Here is a 23,387-nt window from a genome sequence, read left to right as displayed (position 1 = left end):
CCACCTCAGCGAACAAAAATGGGAAAGAAAAGGCGGCACGTAAATTTTTGAAAAGGTTATTGTGGCAGCAATAGGCTATATGTTACAATTTTAAAATATGTAGGTTAGGCTATTATAGGCTATTATAGTTTGGATTATTTTTTATAATATCCAATAATCATAATAAATTGCAATTTCAACTATTTCTGAAGTGCTTCTTTTATAAAGATGACCGCTTTTTCACATAAACAGCCCCTGCACGAGAGAATAATTGATTCTCGAGCCATCGATTTCAAACAATTCAGCACCATGGCCACGGACAGCGCCGGGTCACGTCGCACTTAAGAAGGTATATCTTAAGCAGCTTTCTAAGGTATAGTTCGGGGAACACACTTAGGAAAATAAACAAATTTGGTAAGATATATCTTTCGAGTCTTCTTAGCAGGCTAAGAGTGAGTGTTATCGGGAAACCGGGCCCTGGTTTTTAGGGGTTCAAGCACGAAGTAATTGTAAGGATTTTAACTATTATTCTTCTGCCGTAAAACGCGTCGTGCAGCCCAAACCGTAAGTGCTGGAGACTTGAAACTTTGCCAGATGGTAGTACAAAAATCGAGGAAAGGTTGACAAAGTATGACCCCGATTGGCCAATAGGTGGCGCTATAGCAAGCAAAAGTATGAAATCGCTAATAACTACTAGACGGTTTGTCATAGAATCAAGTGTCTATCACTGTAATCCTTGGCTCAAGTCGGTCAAAACGTATATCTCCGATTTCATTTCCGCCTGGGAAAATTTTCCGCCATTTTGAATTTTGTCAAAAACCTACTTTTGCGAACTAGTCCTAGGTTTTTCGTCTGATCGGAACCAATCCAGTGCAGAAATGTTCTCTGGAGTCTGACTATCAATAATTACCGAAAAAAAGTTGAAATTTTGATTCACGGTCGCTAAGGGGCGCCAAAACGTACGTTGTGGGAGGAGCCTATTTTACTAAAACGGCTATAACTCGAGAAGTAAATGAGGTATCTTCACCAAACTCGGTACACATGTGTAATAGTTCAATTTGAGGTCACAGTAAAAAAATCGCGACGATTGAACACTAGGTGGCGCTATAACTTGAAAAAAACATGAAAAGGGCTATAACCACCTGACCGGTTGTCCGATTGACTTAAATTGGTATGCAGTGTCTTGGTCCAAGGTGCCATGTATGCCTATGAGGACATTGACGCATCTCAAAAAACATGGCCGCCATCGGCCAATGAAGTTTGAGCACCTATTAGACAAGGTTAACGGATGCTGATCGGAACGAAACTCGATGGGCATGTTCGACTCATGGCCCAAGAGGTCTGTAAGAATTTTGAAAGAAATCGGCCACTAGTTGGCGCTAACGAGTTTTTTCGGCTCTGTAATCACGTGGTGTTGCATACATCCACACAATATGCATATCAGTTGATAGATCTCCTCATACTGAACAACTTTGCCTCAAGAACCATTGCTGTCAATCAAACCGTTCATTTAATATTTCGCAAACATGTTAAAAACCTACTTTTGCGAACTAGTCCTAGGTTTTTTGCCCGATCGGAACCAAACCAGTCTAGGACAATTCTCTGGACTCTCTAGATCAGGGGTCGGCAACCTTTTTGTCATAAAGTGCCATTTTTAAGTTTCCGAGTTCATCACTGTGCCACAACACACACATAGCATATATATATATATATATATATATATATATATATATATATATATATATATATATATATATATATATATATATATATATATATATATAGCCTACATACACACACACTCATATAAATACTAGGGGTGTGACGAGATCTCGTGTTACGAGATCTCGCGAGATTAAAACGCGACGAGATTTCTCGTCGAGGTGAAACTTTGTCTCGTGAGTAAAAAAAAAAAAAAAAAAAAAAAAACTTTGTCTCGTGAGTTGTTGTGATGTCAGCGTGATGGAGCCTGAGGGTGAAATTTGTATTGAAGATGCCCCTGCCACTTTTAAATCATTTGTGTGCCGGGCCAATCACACACACACTCCGCACACACACACACTCACTGACACTGTCCCTCGCTCACTCACTCACTCGCGCGCACACACACACACGCACACTCACTGTAACCGCACTCTCGTCTCACTCACTCTCGCTCACACTCAACCCGTCGTGGAGGACCGTTAAAATTAAACATGCTAGTCTTTCTGTCGTGAAGCATCGTTGTCGCCCACTATGACACACTATACGAAATGAAACGATCGAATCTTGCGTCCCGACGCCCGTTGTACTTTACGAGTCTCCACGAAACGGATCGTGCCAAAATCGCGCTAAAATAGTGTAATCTGAACCAGGCAGGTAATAAACATTTGACCTATCACGCAAAGAACCTATTAAAGCACTAAGACATGGGAACAGTATAGCTAACATTCACATATCACAAGTCATATCGACATCGCAATATTAAACAATGTTATCGCACATCGCAGCTTTTCCTCATATCGTGCAGCCCTAGTTACTGCCCAAAGGTCTCAACTGCTGCCAGAAATCGTCGACATGCTTATATTCTTGAAAAAGAACATGACCATATCTTAGGCTTATCTTAGTTAATTTATCTCTTTTTCATGCAAAAAAAATGTTTCTGTTTGAACTTGTAGTTTTGAGAGAGCAGTACTTTGATTATGGATACACACTTACTGTTTGCATTTAAAGTGTTATTTCAGTTATTTATATTTATTTTATTTATACTGTTTTATTTTTTTATGTTCGATTTGTGGAAAGGAGTTAGATTTCTCATGTGAAATCGTACAGGGAGAAGTAGAGTTTATAGCAAATCATTTTGCAGTGTTTGCATGTCCTTTACTGCATAGAATTCATTAAAATAGAAGTAAAATAACATTCATTACAAGTTGATTTCAAAATGCACATAAATTGTTTTGCATTTTGTGATTTTCAGTTGAATAAAAGACTATTTTCCATTCATATATTTCATCATTGAGGATTTCTTAAAAATTGTGTAAAAATCTCGTCTTGTCTCGTTCTCGTGAACCCAATCTCGTGTCTCGTCTCGTCTCGTGGAGTAAGCGTCTCGTCACACCCCTAATAAATACACAAACATTTTCATAATGGCTTACACAGAAATAGTACAGAAATTTAAATATTTCTCTTGAAATTTGTTTTAGATTTAGATAGAGAATTTAATAGTATTTATAACTCCTAGATGCACCAATTACAATTTTCTAGGCCGATTCCGATTTTTCATTGAGTTTGACCTGCCGATACCGATTTTAGCCGATTCCGATTTATTTTTTTCTAACCACTTTACAACACACAGAAATATATATATATATATATATATATATATATATATATATATATATATATATATATATATATATTTTTTTTTTTTTTTTTTTTTCTGTGTTGTAAAGTTTTTTTTTTTATAAAATATATCCTTTTAACCAAACTGAATAATAAAAACAAGTTTAAATGGGTAAATTTTATATAAATATTTTTGAGTCTTCATTTTCTTTTATTTCTGACATAACCTAATCCAGTTCTTGTTAAAACACACTAGACATGCACATTCTGTGCATTTTGGGCACTTTTGTTTGAAATCATATTTATTTTGTCCATCAAATGTGTGCTTTCACTTTAATTGAGCGTGAGCAGCGCAGACAAAATAGACTCGGCGGCGAAACCCTCGCTTCACTGCTGCTCACGCGACGCTCCTGTTGGGCGCTCACGCGCGCTGCTCCTGCTCCCGGTGTGAATGCACTCATTGATTAACACGGCGGAAAAAATATGCGTGAAACGGCCGTAATTCACGAGGTTTCCTACATGTGCGTTCCGTGTGCACATGTGATGCTGGTGTTGCGCGATGGTAATCATGGGGACCCCGAGTGCATTTGACCGGCATAAAATCGGCATATGTCAGACTGACTGGCCGATCACGTGAAAATCGGCTAATTTCGGTCACCAGCGGATCAATCGGTGCATCTCTACTCCTAACTTAATAAAATAAGCTTTTTTTACTATGAGGAATTATTACATCAAAATGTAGATCTGTGTGCAGGTAGACTACTTTATCTGAATGAAATCTCTCGCATTTGCTTGCGTGCCAGCGATTAACCCTCCGCGTGCCAGTGTTGGCACGCGTGCCTTAGGTTGCTGACGTCTGCTCTATATCAATAATTATCAAAAAAAAAGTTGAACTTTTGCATTTGGATGGCTGTAATAGGGTAATTTAGAAAAGGGGCGTGGCAAAATACACTAAAAAGCCTATAAATCCTAAATGAAAACACACAAAAATTGGTGAGCATATGTGACATAACATCATTAACAAGCATACAAAATTTTATGGAGATCGGACCAAAGGTGGCGCTATAACAGTTAAAAGGCTTTAAAACCATATATTTCCTATGGTAAACTGCCTGTATTGGCTGTAAATTGTCTTTTCCATCTCTGATCATATGATTTTCATATCATAATGTTCAAAAATACTGCAATACAATTCTCTGGACTCACTAGATCAATAATTGTCAGAAAAAGTTGAACTACTTCATATGGATAGCTATAATAGATTCACTTCAAAATGTGGCCTTTACCAAGTGTCCCCGAAAGCCTATATCTTTTTAATGAATGCTCAGACCTTCTTAAAAACAAGCCAGAACATGTGAAATATCACTCTGAACATGCATGAAAATTTTCAGACAGATCGGACAAAATTTGCCTCTATAACAGTTAAAAAGGTGAAAATGATATGAATATAAATGGCATATTAAGCCAATAAGTGGTATTTTACTGCCCCGTGCTGTTTAAAATAGTCATTTTGTCATATTGTTATATCATTTATATTTAGACTTTATAAAATCACTATTTTAACATTTACAATTACATTTAGTCAAAATCCATCTGCTAAAGTATTAGTATTGACAGTTTGATCACATCATATAGTTCAAATGTCTGTATCTACAACATAATGTGTGTGTAGTCTTAGGTTTCTGAATAAATTCTGAATCATCTGATTAATAGTTTACAAAGACTTTGTGAAATGTTTATAGACCATTCAAATATATTTTCATAATGACATATCCCAAAAGCATTGAAAAAACAACAACATTTGTGTGTGTGTGTGTGTGTGTGTGTGTGTGTGTGTGTGTGTGTGTGTGTGTGTGTGTGTGTGTAAGCATGCATTATTGAGTTAACATGGAAAAACTGGTTTGCTTTAGTGCAGAAAACTGGTGAAAATCATGAAGTTTAAAGTGAAACTGATACCAATAAGTGGTCTTCTACTGCCCTCTGCTGGCCATTCTACTTATTAATGAAGTCTTTTCACATGTGATTTTGCATCATTCATATTTAGACACTTAAAAAAAAAATCACTTGTATAATAACGTGGTATATCATGGTAAATCATACTAGAACAGGGTAAAGCATGGTAAATGTTAGAACAGGGTAAATCATGGTAAACCATGATAAATCATGATAAACTATGGTTAATCATGTTAGAATGTGGTATATCATGGTAAATCATGCTAGAACATGGTAAATCATGGTAAACCATGGTAAATCATGATAAACTATTGTAAATCATGCTAGAATGTGGTATATCATGGTAAATCATGCTAGAATGTGGTAAATCAAGGTCAACTAAGACAGATTCATGGTAAACTATGCTAGAACAGGGTAAATCATGGTAAACCATGGTAAATCATGATAAACTATGGTAAATCATGCTAGAATGTGGTATATCTTGGTAAATCATGCTAGAACATGGTAAATCAAGGTAAACTAAGATAAATTCATGGTAAACTATGCTAGAACAGGGTAAATCATGGTAAACCATGGTAAATCATGATAAACTATGTTAAATCATGCTAAATGTGGTTTATCATGGTAAATCATGCTAGAACATGGTCTTTTCCATCTATGATGTCAGTGGTTACATGCTTGCTAAATAAAACTTAATAACTTTTGATGCTTTTGTGCTTAAAGGCCTTAACTGCTTGAACCCCGATGAATGCTGCTTGCAGCTTTAATTATTGTTGTAATTGTAACCTTTTTAACCCTCTGGGGACCACAAACGCGCCCGCGCGTTTTGCTCTTTTTTTTTTAGCAATGAAAATAAACACTAAATGCTCTGTTAATTTTGATCTTTCATTTTCGTGTAATACATCAATCGATCCTGTTCAGTTTCTATTTTTTTTCTGTATACTCACAATAAAAATAAAGTGTTTTGCTTTTTGACAAATAAAGAAAAATTAACATGATGCGATTTCTGCCTTCTCTCTGTCAGTAAACTCCCATTTGAAACGCGTTTGAAAATGATCTATAACTCCGCGAAAATTCAGTCAAACAGGCAAACAGACCCACGGGCATAAAGCTTGAGATCGCATCTTTTAAATGAAGTCATTTATATAAAAAACAAATATTCTCAGCTTCTGTAATCTGTATAAAAAGAGAGTGACTCCTGTCGAGCTCATTACGAGCTAATTCACAGTAATGTGACCACTCCCCGGAGAGCGCGTGCTATTCAAACGCAAATTCTGAGAACTATTTCAGAGCTGTGAAACGCCCACATCAGCTGTAAACAAAGCGCGTCGCGACTCCTCGCAAGTGAGACATTATAGCCTACCTTATGGAGAAAAGATTCCTCAGAACAGTGCTGATGAGGAGCAATATCTCCTGAAATGAGGAGCAGATTCCGCTGAGGAGTGAGGTAGGCTGTTTTCTTTTCTCACGTGTGGAATAACGTTATGGAATAACGTTAGTGTAGGCCTATGTAAACCGCAAAAAGATGAATCGCATTTCTATAATATGACTCGCCATTCTGTGAGATGAATGAAGGGGACATATTTGTAAAGACTGTTTAGCCTAAATATGAATCGCGCGTCTGTGTGTGAAAGAATAAACTGCTTTGCTATAGCCTACTGAGATGAGTAAAAATCGACTGGAATATGTTGAAATAAAATGTATTTGTATAAGCAACGTATTAAACTGCAAAAAAAAAAAAAAATACTATTTTTGTCAAAAATAAATTTTTAGACTAAGATGTTAGATGTTCCAATGTTGGCTATATTCAAACTAATGAATACATATGATAAAATGTAGGCCTATAATCTTTTTTTTTTTTTTTTTTTACAAAGAAAGAGTACACTTGAAATATTGTTGAAATTGTAATTGTTGTAATTGTAACATTTTTAATAAAATAGCAAAACATATTTACAAGAGAGATGTAAGCGAAATCTTAAATGGTCAATATAAGTCTTCTAAATACATCTTTTGTCCTTGCATTGTGGCTCAGTCAGTGTCACACCTGAATGAATGGCTCATTATGCAGAGTGGGTGGGACATTGTAATCTAAGGTGTAAACTACTCCTCCCCCTCGCATATTGGCTTTCCAAGCAAAACCTGTTTTACACCATTTAAATCAATGTATTTTTTTTGTGAACGATAAAGCAAAATAGCAAAACATATTTACAAGATAGATGTAAGCAAAATCTTAAATGGTCAATATAAGTCTTCTTCTAAATATATCTTTTGTCCTTGCATTGTGGCTCAGTCAGTGTCACACCTGAATGAATGGCTAATTATGCAGAGTGGGTGGGACATTGTATTCTCAGGTGTAAACCACTCCTCGTTCACGCCCCCCTCGCATATTGGCTTTCCAAGCAAAACCTGTTTTACATCAATTTAAATCAATGTATTGTTTTATGTGAACGATAAAGCAAGACTATTTTCACATAATTTTGAAGCCAGAACTCGAAGGAACAACATCCATTAGTCAAAAGTTTTGTGGACACATATTTAATATGTGTTTTGTGGTCTTATTTCAGCAACTTTCATTTGTATTTTTTCCAATAACCACGCATAAACATTATTCTCTTAAAAATACAAACATCTACATACACGTTGCTTGCATATTATGGTAGCCCTGTTTGTGCTATATAGAGTGAATTTACACCTTTGCCATTAACATGTTTATAAATAACTGAAAAAAGCACAAATGTCAAGGCATGTCAGAACATCTCAAGGGCCCCAAAAACACCTTGGTCCCCAGAGGGTTAACAGATGCTACCGTTTTTGTTCATTTGTTAATGAACATAAATTTAACATAGTAAATCTGCATCCTAACTCAAGCTAATACTACTGTCAACTCGGTCAAATATGCGTTTCGAGACAAAACATGTAATATTAAAGTCCATGTGAAATCAAAATTGACCCCATTTACTTTGTTAGCGCATATTACTAGTCTTGTGGTGAACAATTAATCCGTGCAAGTAAATATATATATATATATATAAAAAAAAATTTTTTTACCATGGTAATCTTTAATCAAAATCTGAAAAGTTACTTCTGGTCTGGAATGGCGTCTTTTTCTGATGACGTAGGTTTGACGGCTTGGGTTGAAAACGCTTAACCACTCCCCTCAAACCGTTAGTCTGCTATGAGCGAGAGATGGAGAGGAGGAGCGCTAAAGTAAAACCCTGCCCTCTGTTCAATATTCCGCTTCACTTGGAAATACGTCATAACACTGGAGAAAAGTCGTTTGCAACAGTGTTAATTTCGTTAACGAAAACTATGACGAAAATTGTTCGTTGACGACCTTTTTTCCCCTGACTAAGACAAGACGATGAGAGACGACACCCACGTCATTAAACGATAACTGTGACTATATCAACACATGCAATATCGTTGACGAAAAAAGACGAGACTGAAATGTGTTTAAACATTTTTAAACTTAACCAAAACCACTTGTTTGTGTCAAATAAAGGAGACGACAACACATTGACTGTTTTTTACGAACGTTCATGCTTACGGTTGCCAGATTTTAATAATTAAATCCCCAGACAGAGCTTTTCTGTTAAAAGAACACGTTTTATACCCGGTCTTTTCAATAGTATCTGGCAACCATGTGCGCGCGCTCTCTACACTGCTGAAGAAGCGCGGATGATCTGAAAACAACACAGACAAGTAAGCTGGAGTTTAGCGATCTTCATTTGAGATTTTCTACTTAAATTAAAGTGTCTTTCAGTCGGTCTGTGTTCTGCCACGAGCCGTTTGCGCTATCTGTGCTACTAAATCTGCGATCAAAATATAGGCTGATATCCAGTGTTTTTAATGTCGATCATATTATACGAGCAAGAATGCAATGTTTCCTTAATATCCACACGATTTCAAATGAGACATTGATTTTATACAACAGTTCAACAAACAGAAGGGTAACATTAAATTATTTACTACATTTAAAACAGTATTGTCATAGGCTTATTGCTCTATTTTGCAACGAAAGCCACAGCAGAACTGCAGCACACAGCGGTGATTCGTGAACGATTCTGTGGCTTAGAATGAATCGTGAGATTCCTGACCCGTTCATAAAAATAGCAGCTTGCTTCCTTACTGAATGAATGACTCCATGACTCACTCATAAAGACAGTGACTTACTACTGGCTTTAATTTAATATTTTAAAAGTACCGGTATCACTAAGTTTTTACCATCATTGCATATTTATTGAACATTATTTAATTTAAATATATATATATAAAAAAATATTGTCCCTTAATGGAAAAAGTGTGACTGCAGTCTAAGTGGAAGAGAGGGGGTACCAGGGGGTAGGGCACTCTAAAAACCACTGAACTAAGGAAAAGGGGTATGTAGAATTGCACAAGTGCTACTGCTAACGAGTGCAATGTCAATACAGCCTAGTTACCTTAATTTACATTTCTCATAAGCTTAATTGAATTGGCCTAGAGATAAAAAATTAGGACATGTTTTGTCTAAAGACTACATATAAATAGCTACCAAAATTAATGTCGGTAACTGCAGTTTGACTAAAAGTTGACAAAAAACGCAATGACTTTTCGTCAACTAAAACTAGACTAAAACTATGAAAGACAAAATGACTAAAATATGACTAAGACCAATAAGTATTTTCGTCTCAAGATGAAAACTAAGACTAAATCAAAAATGGCTGCCAAAATTAACACTGGTTTGCAACTTCCGGTTCACGGGGACTTTAATATTGAAGCCTGCACTACAAACTGTGCTGAAAGGTACGTGCCATCAAAATCAGGCAACACAAACCTGTTTCAAGACTTGAAACAATATCCCCATTAGCACATGCAGAAACTAAGAAATTAATTTTCCAATATAGATATTTTTGTTAAGGAAAAATGACAAATGTTTGAATGTTCTACCTCAGATTTGTGAAATGTTCACCTGTTTGGCAAGTGTTTGTCATGATATGTTCTGACAATAAAGAGTAGTTTAAAACCACAATTAACGCTCTGGTTTCTACAACTTTCACTTAGGAGCAAAACTCTGCCTTTAAACTTGAAAGAAATAAAGATTTGACATTTATCGTGATAATTATCGATATCGACTGACATAAAAAAAATTGTTTGTTTTTTTGCCCATATCGCCCAGCCCTAATTGTCACTAACATTTTCCAAGGGTACAAATAAACATTCTCAAAAATAAACAAAACAGTAAACGGGTACTGAATGTCACTCGCCATTCTGATGTTGCTTGTCTTTGGATTCACTTGGTTAGAGTATTATCCTCCTTTTCTTTGAGGGCCTTCCATTTTATTTCTCATGGAAGTTTTGAAAACAATTTTGTGGGTTTTATCCAGGCATGAAAACTGGTCACGGGTAAAAAAGGTGAGAAGGATACAGCAGCAAAAAATCCAATCCAATCAACTTTAGATATATCACATTTTAAAAAACAAGGTTACCGAAGTGCTGCACAAAGAAGAAATAGGAAATATAATAACATAAAATATGGGAGCCATTTTAATGTGTGGAGGCAAGTATTTACACAAACATCCTTTGCAGTGCATCACTCTCTTCTATCTCTCTGTGCGAAATACAGGCGGGTCCGGGGGGTTAGGGGGACTCGACCCCCCTCCACGATTAACCCATGAGACCCCCTGAAAGCCTCAAAAGCAAAATTTGAAGGGGGTCTAAAATTTTGTCAAAAAAATTACATTTGTCACCAGTGTTTATTTTGTTAATGAAAAAAAAAAAAAAAAAAAAAAAAAAAAAAAGTACGTTGATGACCTTTTTTGGTTTTAAAACGGCGAATTTCGCCGAAAGGTGAGGAGTTATCATGCCTGTTTATCACTTGTCTCAGAATCTGAAGAGTTTTCTTGTATCTGCTCTATAACTTGCATCCTCTTTTCTCTATTCTCATTCCTTCTACCGTAAAATGAGCTAGTTGGGAAGCCCTGAAAGAAGTTAAAAATCCAGTTATCCAGTTAAAAATACTAAGATAGTCACCTAGACATACTAATATCAGTTTAACCTGTAAATTTTATAATTTGTAAAAAAAATAAATTACCTCAAAATACAAAGATGGTCAAAAATCAGAAGAAAAGTACGTTTAATATACATTTACTTCCCTCAAAATCTGAAATGTCCTGCACCACCGGTAGCCATGTTGTATTTAGGTCAGGCTGACTAATTGATCACAAAAAACTTGAAGCAAATCATGTGACCAGCATACTCAAGACAGACCAGGCTGTGATAAATGATAAAAGGATTTGATGAAAAAAAAGACAAAAACTATGTAACTCGTGGTTCACGTTGCCCGTTTTAGGGTTAAGATACAATTAATACAAAATGAAATTCATTTTAAAGAAAGGCTTTCTACAAAAACAAACTTAATGAAGAGGTCAAAATCATGTCTGCCCACTCCATTTGTCTCTTGATATATTGCACATATGATCTTACTCATGCTTTTCATTTTTCATATAATCAACAGATAAAAAAAAAAAAAAAAAAGATTTTATTTAAGCAAATATGAAACCAAGTTGTTTTCTTTAATGACTAGGCTACAACTAAGGCTGGGACGGTTACCGCATTACCGCGGTCACGTGACGCCTACCGCGGGTCTGAGCTCGTCACCGTCATCACCGCAAAAAAAATAAAAAAAATAAACACTGGCCTTCACATGTGTTCACGTTGTGTCTAATGACATGGATTCATTGATTCTAATGACATGGATTGTGTCTAATAACATTGTGTCTTACATGGATTCAAGGTTTTCTAAACAAAACTTATCATCAAAAGATGGAGGAAAACAGACCTTTCGCAAGTTCGCAAGTTGTTTCATGACGCATAACATTCCATTCATAGGCTATTGACTATAACCCCTTATTTACACTCTGTGGCGCGTTACGGCTGCGACGCGGCTACCGGAGCTGATCGCGCCCACTCTAGTCAATGCTTGTGTTTACAACAGCCACGACGCGGCGCGTTTCAGAAGCGTCTCTCCGCTTCGCTAAAGATAGGCGCCTAGTCTATTTTCGACGGACGCCGCGTCCAAGCCGCACCGTAAAAAAAAAAAAAAAAAAAAAAAAAGTAAAAGCAGGACCTCAGCTTTTAATTGCACGTGCTTATTTAACACAATTCTCTCACGTGAAGACCGCATTTGTCAACCCTCGCGGAGTCGCGGCAAGTGCACACTCACAGCACCAGAGAGTAATCTTGACGGCACTTGCAAGAAAATGGATAAGTAGGCTACATAATCAAATTCACAAATATTACACCATTTAAACATTATTAAAAATACATAGGCTATGAGTTACTAAAACAATATTTGTCAAAGAATACACTTGTATGTTCAGTTTGAACGTTCTTGTTTCCATTTGTTTAATTTCAAGATCTGAGGTGAATTATCCATTGTTGCTTTTACAGCTACAAAGCTGGAGCACTAAACGATATTCAAAGTCACATTGCATGCTTTTAACATTAAATAAAGCACATAAACACTACTTGAGATTATCATTGACAGACTTTGTTTGTTGTTCCAGCCGCAACGTCGCAGAAAAAAAAAAACTGGGGGAGGGTGGGGAGGGGGGTTGAGGTTTAAAGCGGTTTACCGCAATACCGCGGGAATTTCTTGCTTTTCAACCGCGGTAAGAAAAAATCCATACCGTCCCAGCCCTAGCTACAACAAGTAGGCCTATTAGCCTACAGTAAAAAGAAATTGGTAACACTTTACAATAAGGTTCATTAGTTAACTACATTAGTTAACATTAACTAATAATGAACTGCACTTATACAGCATTTGTTCATCTTTGTTAATTTCAACATTTACTAATACTTTATTAAAATCTTGTTAACATTAGGTAATGCACTGTGAACTAACATGAACAACATTAACAAAGATTAACAAAAACAGTAGTAAATGTATTGCTCATTGTTAGTTCATGTTAGTTAATACATTTACTAATGTTTAATAAAGGAACCTTATTGTAAAGTGTTACCAAGAAATTTAATGTGGAAGCGGGATTTCAGCGAACGCAGTCTTACCGATGAGCATGTGGGGGGAGATTTTCGAACAATCATCGAATATTATTTTGCTTGATATGCCAGTCCTTAATATTTGGTGTTTTAAATGCCTGTTTGAGGTCTCTGTGAAAGTTTTAAAGCAGTCTTTTAGTGCCGCTTTCAGAGCGGTCACGTCCGTAACATATTTTATGTTCTGTGGAGAGCCAACCCTTCATCCGGTTGAAAAAAGTTCAAAAAGTTAACTTTTTTTTGTGTCACGTCCATTAGGGCTGGGCGATATGACGATATTATCGTATATCAACGATGTCTCACAAGTATCGCAATGTCGATTATAACAGTCCGTTTCCAGACGATAATCGTCAATAGATTTCTTGCTCTTTATATGATTTTTTTATTTATTAGTATGCTATTCGTTTTTATACAAATTTGTTCTGCAGACGAAAAAATTAAACCGTACGGTTAATTCAGAATAGCAGAAATATATCCAATTTATTTATTTTTTTTAAATTATATAATCAAGTAGCCTAGGCCTATTTTATTTTGCAGGCTAATAAAAGTTCATCAGAAAAACAAATGGTAGAAGTAACTTTACCCGTTTCTGAATATTAATTTAAATGTTGCACATAATAAATAGGCCTAATCAAAAAGCACAAACATGCTTTTTGAAACATGAAAATTAAAATGTCGTTAGATTGCAAACGGATGAAGAAACTGTGTTGCTTTGAATATTTCATGCAGGCGTTCGGAGTTTACATTGTTGGTAGCTCCATTACAGTAGGCTATAGTGGGAGCATTATACTTTGCTTTAGATAAAAATAAATAAACCAAAAAAATATATAATTTAATGACTTCTGTTTCTAAATAAATAGTAAAGCAGTCACTTATTTCGTAAGTGGCTTAAGGTGATCTTGAAACTCTAAAACCAAAAAGGAGGAGAAAAAAAAAAAAGTTTTTTGCTCATGCGAACGAAACAATTCGATTTTAATTCCCAACTTCAGACAAATAAATATATTATAGTTTGAATACAAGTTTAAAAACAGCGCTACACATTATAATCAGAAAATTAAACTTGTCACATACCGCCAAAAAAAAGAAAGAGAAACATCAGACCTTATGAAAAAAAAAGGCAAGACACCTAGCTATTACATCAACATGCATTCATTCACCATTCTTACAAATACCAAATTGTGCTCTGTTCAGTTCAGTTGTATTTAACATTTCTCCTCGCAAAATGAAATTCGTTTCAAACACCGATGCGATAAGAACAGTATGGAAATTATTAGCAACACTAACAATGTTTTATGGTAGTTTAAGCTCAAACTAACCAAAGTAAAACCTTTAACGTTTCAATTATTAAATTAAACTAACTAAATCGCAGGCTATCATTAGATAAAGTGCAGCCAAACTCAACATGATTTGTGTTAACGGTGTATGTCGGTAGTGTTGTCTTCGGCGGGGCGGGGCTTGGGTAGACGATATATTCAGATATCGTGATATTTTTTAAGGTGATTATGGGTATTAATATTTTTTACATATCGCCCAGCCCTAACGTCCATGTGTACTTCCCTCATATTAAATAAAACGCATGTGTAGACTGATATTTTTCGAATGTCTAGACTCCTTTATTACGGGAGTAAGGATATAAACGTACGTTTCAATAAATTGGTATTAAATGCATTTTCTGAGAATTTATATTTCAAGTTTTGACTGCAAATGTCACGTCCATAACGCTGGAATTGCCCAATAGTAATTTAAAGATGTGGTAGCATTGGATCTGGACGGGAAGGATAACTCTGAGAGTCGGAAGGGGTGTTTTGCGATTCTGCCGTCTCACACTGGTTTCTGCCTGTGATTTCGGTTTCTTATCGCATATCGTTACAGCCCTAGCCTGAAGACCAAGATAAATTAATCAATCGTTTCGGTTTCTCATAATTTGGCTTTTCCTTGCATTGCAATTTTTTTCTTATTCTAAATGCGATCAACATTTGAGGCTAACATGTAACATTTTAAATACATTCTGCTGAAATGAACGAAATGACTCGGAAAAAAAGATTTGTTCATTTTGATGAACGAGATACAAAGATCCAAGTCAGTAAAATGACCTGAACTTCCCACTACTAGTTGGTTCGCTTTTAATTTGTCCTACAGCGTTTTTTTCTACTTTACCACAATAAAAATGTGAATATAAAAGGCCCGATACCTTTTTGCTTGCACATCAAATTCTATTTAACACAGTTTGTGCTTGTTATTATGGTAAGGTGCGTCAAGTTTATTTGTATAGCGCATTTCACACATGCTTAGGATTTTAGTTTCGCTTTCTCTGGCAGCACAAAATCAAACATAGCCTAAATGTCTTTACACTGCGGAAAATAAAATTCACTCTTCAGACCTTTTACAACAAGTGTCAGTTTCTTGGAACATCAGGAGAAAACATGAAGATATTAGAAAAATGAATGACTGTCTTTCATGCTCGTGTCCCACATACCTCTCAAAGCGCAGAGCAGTAGGCTATACGAAAAATCGTTGTTGGGAAAGAAAACAGATGTTTTTTAAATATGCAACCTTCTTATATTATTTAGGTTACCAATACTTAGGCTATTTCAATGTTTTACAGGCATAGTGTGGTGTTTCACTACTAAAATAAACACGTGCGTCTGTTACAAAATGGAGGTTTAAGTTTAAATTAAATAAAATGTATTTCCTTATATAGAATAAAACAAATTGTAATAGGCTAAATAGAACAAGGTAACGTTAGGCAGGCTACCGCAATTGACCCTTCGCTAAGCCCCGCCCTCCTTAGTTACTGTTGCTACACCTGTCAAGCTTTTGCGCCTGGCACGTCTATTACAGTATGTATGCACTGGTTTCAGACATTCCTAAGGAGATAATTAGCCATTTTTGGCAAACAGGTGAAAATAAAAGAGAGCAAGACTGCAGTATGCATTCGAGGGCTATATCCACGACATAATATGCAAACGATTAGAGAATAATTTCATCAAAATTGAAGCTAAAGTCTATAACGTTAGGTCCCAGCGCAAGCAGCAGCCGCCTCATACGCTGACCATTCAAATGGGAAACACACAAATTGAGGAACAGCTATGTGCATGCACAGCAGGGTAAGTGAAATTTGAAAATATTCTAATATTTATAAATCAAACAGCTTATCCATATGTATTGTGGAATAAACACAAGACATTAGCCTGACCACTTTGCAATGATTACATTCTCCCGCTTATATTTTTAGTGCGCCAGGCTACTGCTCACACGTCGTGGGTCACATTAGTGACTACTGTTATGAACTGATTAAGTTTGCATACCAACCTTTTCCTTGGAGATCTCCGGCAAGCCCCCTGATGTTCCCTCCTTTTACTAACTAGCAGCTACCTTTTACTTTTACTAGAACACAGGGAGAGTCGCGATCGGATTGGGGTAACGTTACTAGTTTGGCCGTCGATTAACAAAATGCTGAAATATATTTTTAAGTAACGTTAAATTATGTCAGTGAGCCTCCGTCTTGTCTTTAATCACACTGCTTGATCCACGAGCTGGACAATAACTTTATTCTAGAGCTGCTATAAAGCCAAAATACTTTACTTTTAATTTCCTATTATCAATGTAAAGCTGCTATGGCACAATCTACATTGTTAAAAGCGCTATATAAATGAAGATGACGCCCGGTTTTAGGTTTCGGGAAGGGAACAAAATCCACCACCCCGTCCAAACTTTTAGGATACCGGGTATCAGATTTGCACAATCCATACGCACAACGCTTCGGCATGTTTCCCTCTCGCTCGAAAGCTTGCCAGACCTCCCGCGCCTAGTTACGGTTGCTAAGCCATGATTGGCCTGTGGCGGTTTTCGGGCGTGGCTTAGCGAAGGGTCAATAGGTGGGTTTCAGTCACGTGATTATGATGACGCGCGAAGGCGGGGCGATTTCAGATGGAGGGCAGGAAGTAAACACAGAGAATTGTCTATGGAGGAAACAGTTGCGGAGTGTCCGTATTGTACCTTTATCCGATTTTTTTGACAGTCCGTTTACACGTTCTTTCAACTCTGACCCATATCCGATTCATGTGTTTACACTACACCATACTATCTGAAACATCGCGCATGCTTAAAGGGTTAAATTCTCTTGCACAGATGGACGAACGTGAAATATGCTTGATCCTAGCTCTGCGATGTATGCGAAGTTCGCCAAACATCACCATGATTATAAGGCCAAGGAGGACGAAAAGTGCCATCATTGCATATGCTTCAGTTAGTGTGTGAGAGAGATCTCAGGACTGGTGGGAGTATATTGTTTAAATATTGGCTTTAACCGCGGAGACGTTGCCTAATGCCTCAGAAAATTCGATCCGCCTGACAGTCGCATTGGCACATATCCAATTTATTTCCACATATGAATGAGGCCTGAAACCGATCTCGTAATATCCGAATGCATGCGTTTTTTGCCTGTTTACACGGTCATAGAACACATCGGATCTGTGTCACATATGAGCAAAAAAAATCGGAATTGGGTCACATTTCACTAACAGTGTAAACGAGACCTAAGTAAATGAGCATTTAACGACAACCTAATGCTATATAAACACAGACACAAAAAACACGTTGGCTAGCTAACATACCTCCGGCGAAGTGGTCGCTGCAGACACGGGCATTAACAGACTCTGCTCCTCCCGACCGCAGACGTAGCTTACATTAAAAATCCACTTTTTACTGTGTTGTTCTGTGAGCTTTTTACATTTCTCACATTTATGAGTGACAATCTTCGGTACTCTATAAAAACCCTTTCCCTTTTCTCGATTAGAACGATTGGAGCAGCTGTAAACTACACAAAACATTGGCATTTTTTCAGACAGCAGATCCTCAGCTATTTCACTTCCTGCCCTCCATCTGAATTTCGCGCTCTCGCGATGCAGCAGCGTGACGTCACGTGAAACCAACCTATTAGCGCAGCTCACATTTCAATAAACGTGACGTCCCAGTAAAATCTCACGTTTGAGTTAACAAGCTCCTATATTTCGCAGTAGATTCATTTAGATTGATAATGGGTAAAAGGCTAATACATTTTGTTTCTGTTATTCCATTTTCCACAATGTCAAAGACGCGGCTTACCAAAATACAAGCTTAAGTAATTAAGTTACATTTAATTTATACAGTGAAGACTTATTTTACATTTGATTATTTAATTTCTGTACCAGAATACTGTTAGATTTACCTGAAAAACAAAGCACTGGTTATTTCAATTGTATCTTTCTTCTATTGTATTATGCTTATATAATTTCTTTATTATTTTCTATGCAGATCCACTCCCTTATAAAAGAGCTATTCAAGTCATCTGGTGAAATTGTTTTTACATACATACACACATATACATACATACATACATATACTAGGGGTGTGACGAGATCTCGTGTTACGAGATCTCGCGAGATTAAAACGCGACGAGATTTCTCGTCGAGGTGAAACTTTGTCTCGTGAGTTAAAAAAAAAAAAAAAAAAAAACTTTGTCTCGTGAGTTGTTGTGATGTCAGCGTGATGGAGCGTGAGGGTGAAATTTTATTGAAGATGCCCCTGCCACTTTTAAATCATTTGTGTGCCGGGCCAATCACACACACACTCCGCACACACACACACTCGCTGTCCCTCGCTCACTCACTCACTCGCGCGCACACACACACACACGCTCACTCGCGCGCGCACACACGCACACTCACTGTAACCGCACTCTCACTCACTCTCGCTCACACTCAACCCGTCGTGGAGGACCGTTAAAATTAAACATGCTAGTCTTTCTGTCGTGAAGCATCACAGACGCGTTGTCGCCCACTATGACACACTATACGAAATGAAACGATCGAATCTTGCGTCCCGACGCCCGTTGTCTTTTACGAGTCTCCACGAAACGGATCGTGCCAAAATCGCGCTAAAATAGTGTAATCTGAACCAGGCAGGTAATAAACATTTGACCTATCACGCAAAGAACCTATTAAAGCACTAAGACATGGGAACAGAATAGCTTAAAGTCATATCGACATCGCAATATTGAACAATGTTATCGCACATCGCAGCTTTTCCTCATATCGTGCAGCCCTAGTTACTGCCCAAAGGTCTCAACTGCTGCCAGAAATCGTCGACATGCTTATATTCTTGAAAAAGAACATGACCATATCTTAGGCTTATCTTAGTTAATTTATCTCTTTTTAATGCTTGAAGAAAAAAATTGTTTCTGTTTGAACTTGTAGTTTTGAGAGAGCAGTACTTTGATTATGGATACACACTTACTGTTTGCATTTAAAGTGTTATTTCAGTTATTTATATTTATTTTATTTATACTGTTTTATTTTTTTATGTTCGATTTGTGGAAAGGAGTTCGATTTCTCATGTGAAATCGTACAGGGAGAAGTAGAGTGTATAGCAAAACATTTTGCAGTGTTTGCATGTCCTTTACTGCATAGAATTCATTAAAATAGAAGTAAAATAACATTCATTACAAGTTAATTTCAAAATGCACATAAATTGTTTTGCATTTTGTGATTTTCAGTTGAATAAAAGACTATTTTCCATTCATATATTTCATCATTGAGGATTTCTTAAAAATTGTGTAAAAATCTCGTCTTGTCTCGTTCTCGTGAACCCAATCTCGTGTCTCGTCTCGTGGAGTAAGCGTCTCGTCACACCCCTAACATACACATATATACACATATATACATATACATATATATACATATATATACACATATACACATATATACATATATACATATATACATACATACATACATACATACATATATATATATATATATATATACATATATATACATATATATATATATATATATATATATATATATCTCAGGGTTTCTGTTGTCCGGTAATTACCGGACATTGGCCGGAAAAAAAATGAAATGTCCGACAAAATTAAATCTCTCCGGTCAAATTGTCCGATTAAAATTGCCTTATAATCCCGCCCCCCTAACACAATCTGAATTTGAGAATAAGCCTAAAATGTATAAAGCAAAAATACACCGACCTTTGGCTATGTTATAAAGGAACAGGCTCTACCGTTTGAAAGTTATCAAACATTATTACATGGCTTGGTTGAATTCCAATGTGGAATGCGGTCTGTTATTTCTTGATATCAGACCGCTGCGAAGCACTAGCGGCGTCAGGATTTTGATTGTAGGTGGGCCTCCAGAAAACTGGATGGGCCAGTTAAAACAAGCCAAAAAAAATAAAAATAAAATAAAAACGGGTTCCCCTTCATCTCCGTTTCAGCGCTTTTCTGGGCACTGAGGACAATGACTCCATAGCCTACCTGAATTTAATGCGTAAAAAAAAAAAAAAAAAAAAAAAAAAAACTTAAACAGGATTTTTTTTTGTTGCTTTTTTAATAATTACAATTTCATTTAATTTATTGTTTAATACAATTATAGGCCTATTATTTTTAGTTTATTAACAGCAACAAGCTGTAAAGATGAAGTTGACGATCGCCATCTCCTTATGAACGCTCCTATAGAGAGAAATGCACATCATGGATTACATAATCAGAGAGTAGCCTATTTCTTTTCGTTTTAAATTGTTAAGAAGACATTTCAAGCTTTCTTAAGATATATTTCATGTCTGTGACGCCTACGCTGAGTTTCGTTAAATTAGGATGAGATGCGCTCCCGTTCACGAGCAATGCAAGTGACCGCGCGGGCGCCTGCATGATTAGGCCAATCGTCTGCTATATTTGCTGCTTATTTATTAAATACAGGCAATTGGTTGATAAAAATATTAAAATTAAGATACAATTTATACAAAACGAAATTCACTTCAAAAAAGTCTTTCTACAAAACCAAACTTAATTAAGTGGTCAAAATCATGTCTGACCCGCTCCATGTCTCTCGATATTGCGCATCCTATCCTACTCGTGCGGTTCACTTTTCATAATCAACATAAATTAAAATATAACATTATAATATTTTAACAAATATTAAACTAAATGAGCTTATTTAATGGCTACAACACGTATAGTAGACCTAGACTCTCTATTTGTACAAATTGCTGCACATTCTTTTTATTCAGAATTTTGCACACATAAGTTGAAAGGCATTTGTTTGTGCATGCATAGCAAAACATATCTGCAACATTTATCAAGTTCACTGATAATTATGCGCGCATTTATTAATTATTATCTTAATGAATAATGAAACAAGGACGAACCATATAAACTGCGTTGTTTGTTTAGAATGAAATGGATCGCAAATAGATCCGAATGAAGAAACGTACAAAACCATAGTAGAAAATGGGTCTCGAGTGTTCCTGCAGAGAGGGGGTTCTCGCTGCAGAATCGGATCAAGACGAAGCAGCGAAGTCGCCTAACAAGGTTACGCATTGCAGGTTGTGGAGAGACGCTGGGAAGTTCGCTTGAGTAAAAACAATAGGCTTCAGATATTCTATGTGGGGAAGGGGGATTGGTTTGTTAAACTATGAATGTGAAACCATAGTAAAAACAATTGGCGTTGATTGACGCCAATCGGACGTTCATGTTTTTTTCCCGTTTTTTTATTTGAAAGTTAGGCTAATAAACATGTTGCATTCAGCCTGATTATGTCATTTTTTAAGTTACATAGCCTTCCTCCAGTTTTCCTCAACTTGACTAATTAAGAGGCGATATTTGACCGGCATATCATCAAAATGTCCGGAAAACGAAACCTCTGTCGGCACCATTTTTTTCTAGCGGAAACTCTGATATATATATATATATATATATATATATATATATATATATATATATATATATATATATATATATATATATATATATATATATATGTGTGTGTGTGTGTGTATATATATATATATATATATATATATATATATATAAAATCACACACAGAGAAGTAAAAAAAAAAAAAGATATCCAATTATGATAATCATTTAAATTCAATATCTAAATATTAACGTTATTGTATTGTTGTTTTATACACATATGATCCGAAGTAACTAGTAACTAGCTACTTGAACACTTTTTTGGGGGGGGGATAATTTTTACTCTTACTCAAGTAACGAACTACAAAGATTATTACTTTTACTTTGAGTGAATATTTCTATAAGTACTTGTACTTTTACTCGAGTACAGTTTCTGGATACTCTAGCCACCTCTGCTGTGTACTAGGCAGTAAGCAGTGAGTCAGTGTGCCGTTCCGAACATAGATTCGGTTATCAGAAATGAATCAGCTCGTTCATGAATCGGGCACCGCTCTTGCTCCGGAGGGGGTGGCGATTTCTTCAGCTCGAAACAACAAGGAACGTTTTTATAAAATGTAGTGGAGTAAAAAAGCACGACATTATGCTTTGGAATGTAGTGAAGAAAAAGTTTCCCAAAATAAAAGTACTCTGCTAAAATACAGATAAAAATGTCCTTAAGTTGAGTAACGAAGTCCACCACAGTGAAAAGGGGATGAGTTTGGGGAATAACGTTAGATAGAAACTATCGAATTGTAGATATAATTTAGAACCGCAATGAACCAGTTTGAACATAATAGGCCACAAAAAGAACAGCGGTTTCAGTTTATCATCAACGCCATTACCTTCATGTCGATTCCGCCGACGAACAGTGTGTTGGGCGTCATCTTGCCCTCAGGTAAAATGTAGCCGTTAGACAGCTTCAGAGAGGACGGAAAGCCCTGACGGTGCTTCTGGATATCCTGTGGATTTTACAACATTTTCAGCACTACATCAACACACATTATTAACAATAGAACGAACAGGTAAAAAGTACATGAGCTCTCAAAAACAACCAATAACAAAGTTTTTGAGATTCAAAATACCATTAACGTTACCTGTGAATACAGCCCACATATAAGGCACAGGGGTAACTTAACGCCCTGATACATCTTAGATTTGAAGTAACGTTAAGGCCTCACGTTTCGTTACCGATTACCTAAAAATAAACCTTAAGTCAACCGAAATGCTAGATGAAGAAGTTTCAAAGTGCTCGACCACACGCGGCCGAAACCGCGTCGATCTCGTACACGATGTTTTCATGTTTCTTCATTAAGCAATCTTGGCATTTAGGCTAAAATGAGTTAATTAGCCGAACATTTGTGCTCTCCTGG

At 36.4% G+C, this 23,387-nt stretch overlaps 1 protein-coding gene across 1 annotated transcript in view; it reads right to left on the bottom strand.

The window, feature by feature from the left end:
• Window positions 1–23,387, bottom strand: part of dazl (deleted in azoospermia-like) — a 64,115-nt gene that overhangs the window by 40,450 nt on the left and 278 nt on the right. Inside the window, exon 2 of the mRNA XM_084131904.1 lies at window positions 22,860–22,976. Within this exon, the coding sequence (XP_083988030.1) occupies window positions 22,860–22,976 (117 nt within the window). The remainder of the gene's footprint in view (window positions 1–22,859; window positions 22,977–23,387) is intronic.

Source organism: Abramis brama, assembly GCF_963993115.1.
Source record: "Abramis brama genome assembly, chromosome: 12".
Classification (NCBI taxonomy): Eukaryota; Metazoa; Chordata; class Actinopteri; order Cypriniformes; family Leuciscidae; genus Abramis; species Abramis brama.
This window is presented reverse-complemented; position numbering and strand designations above follow the sequence as displayed.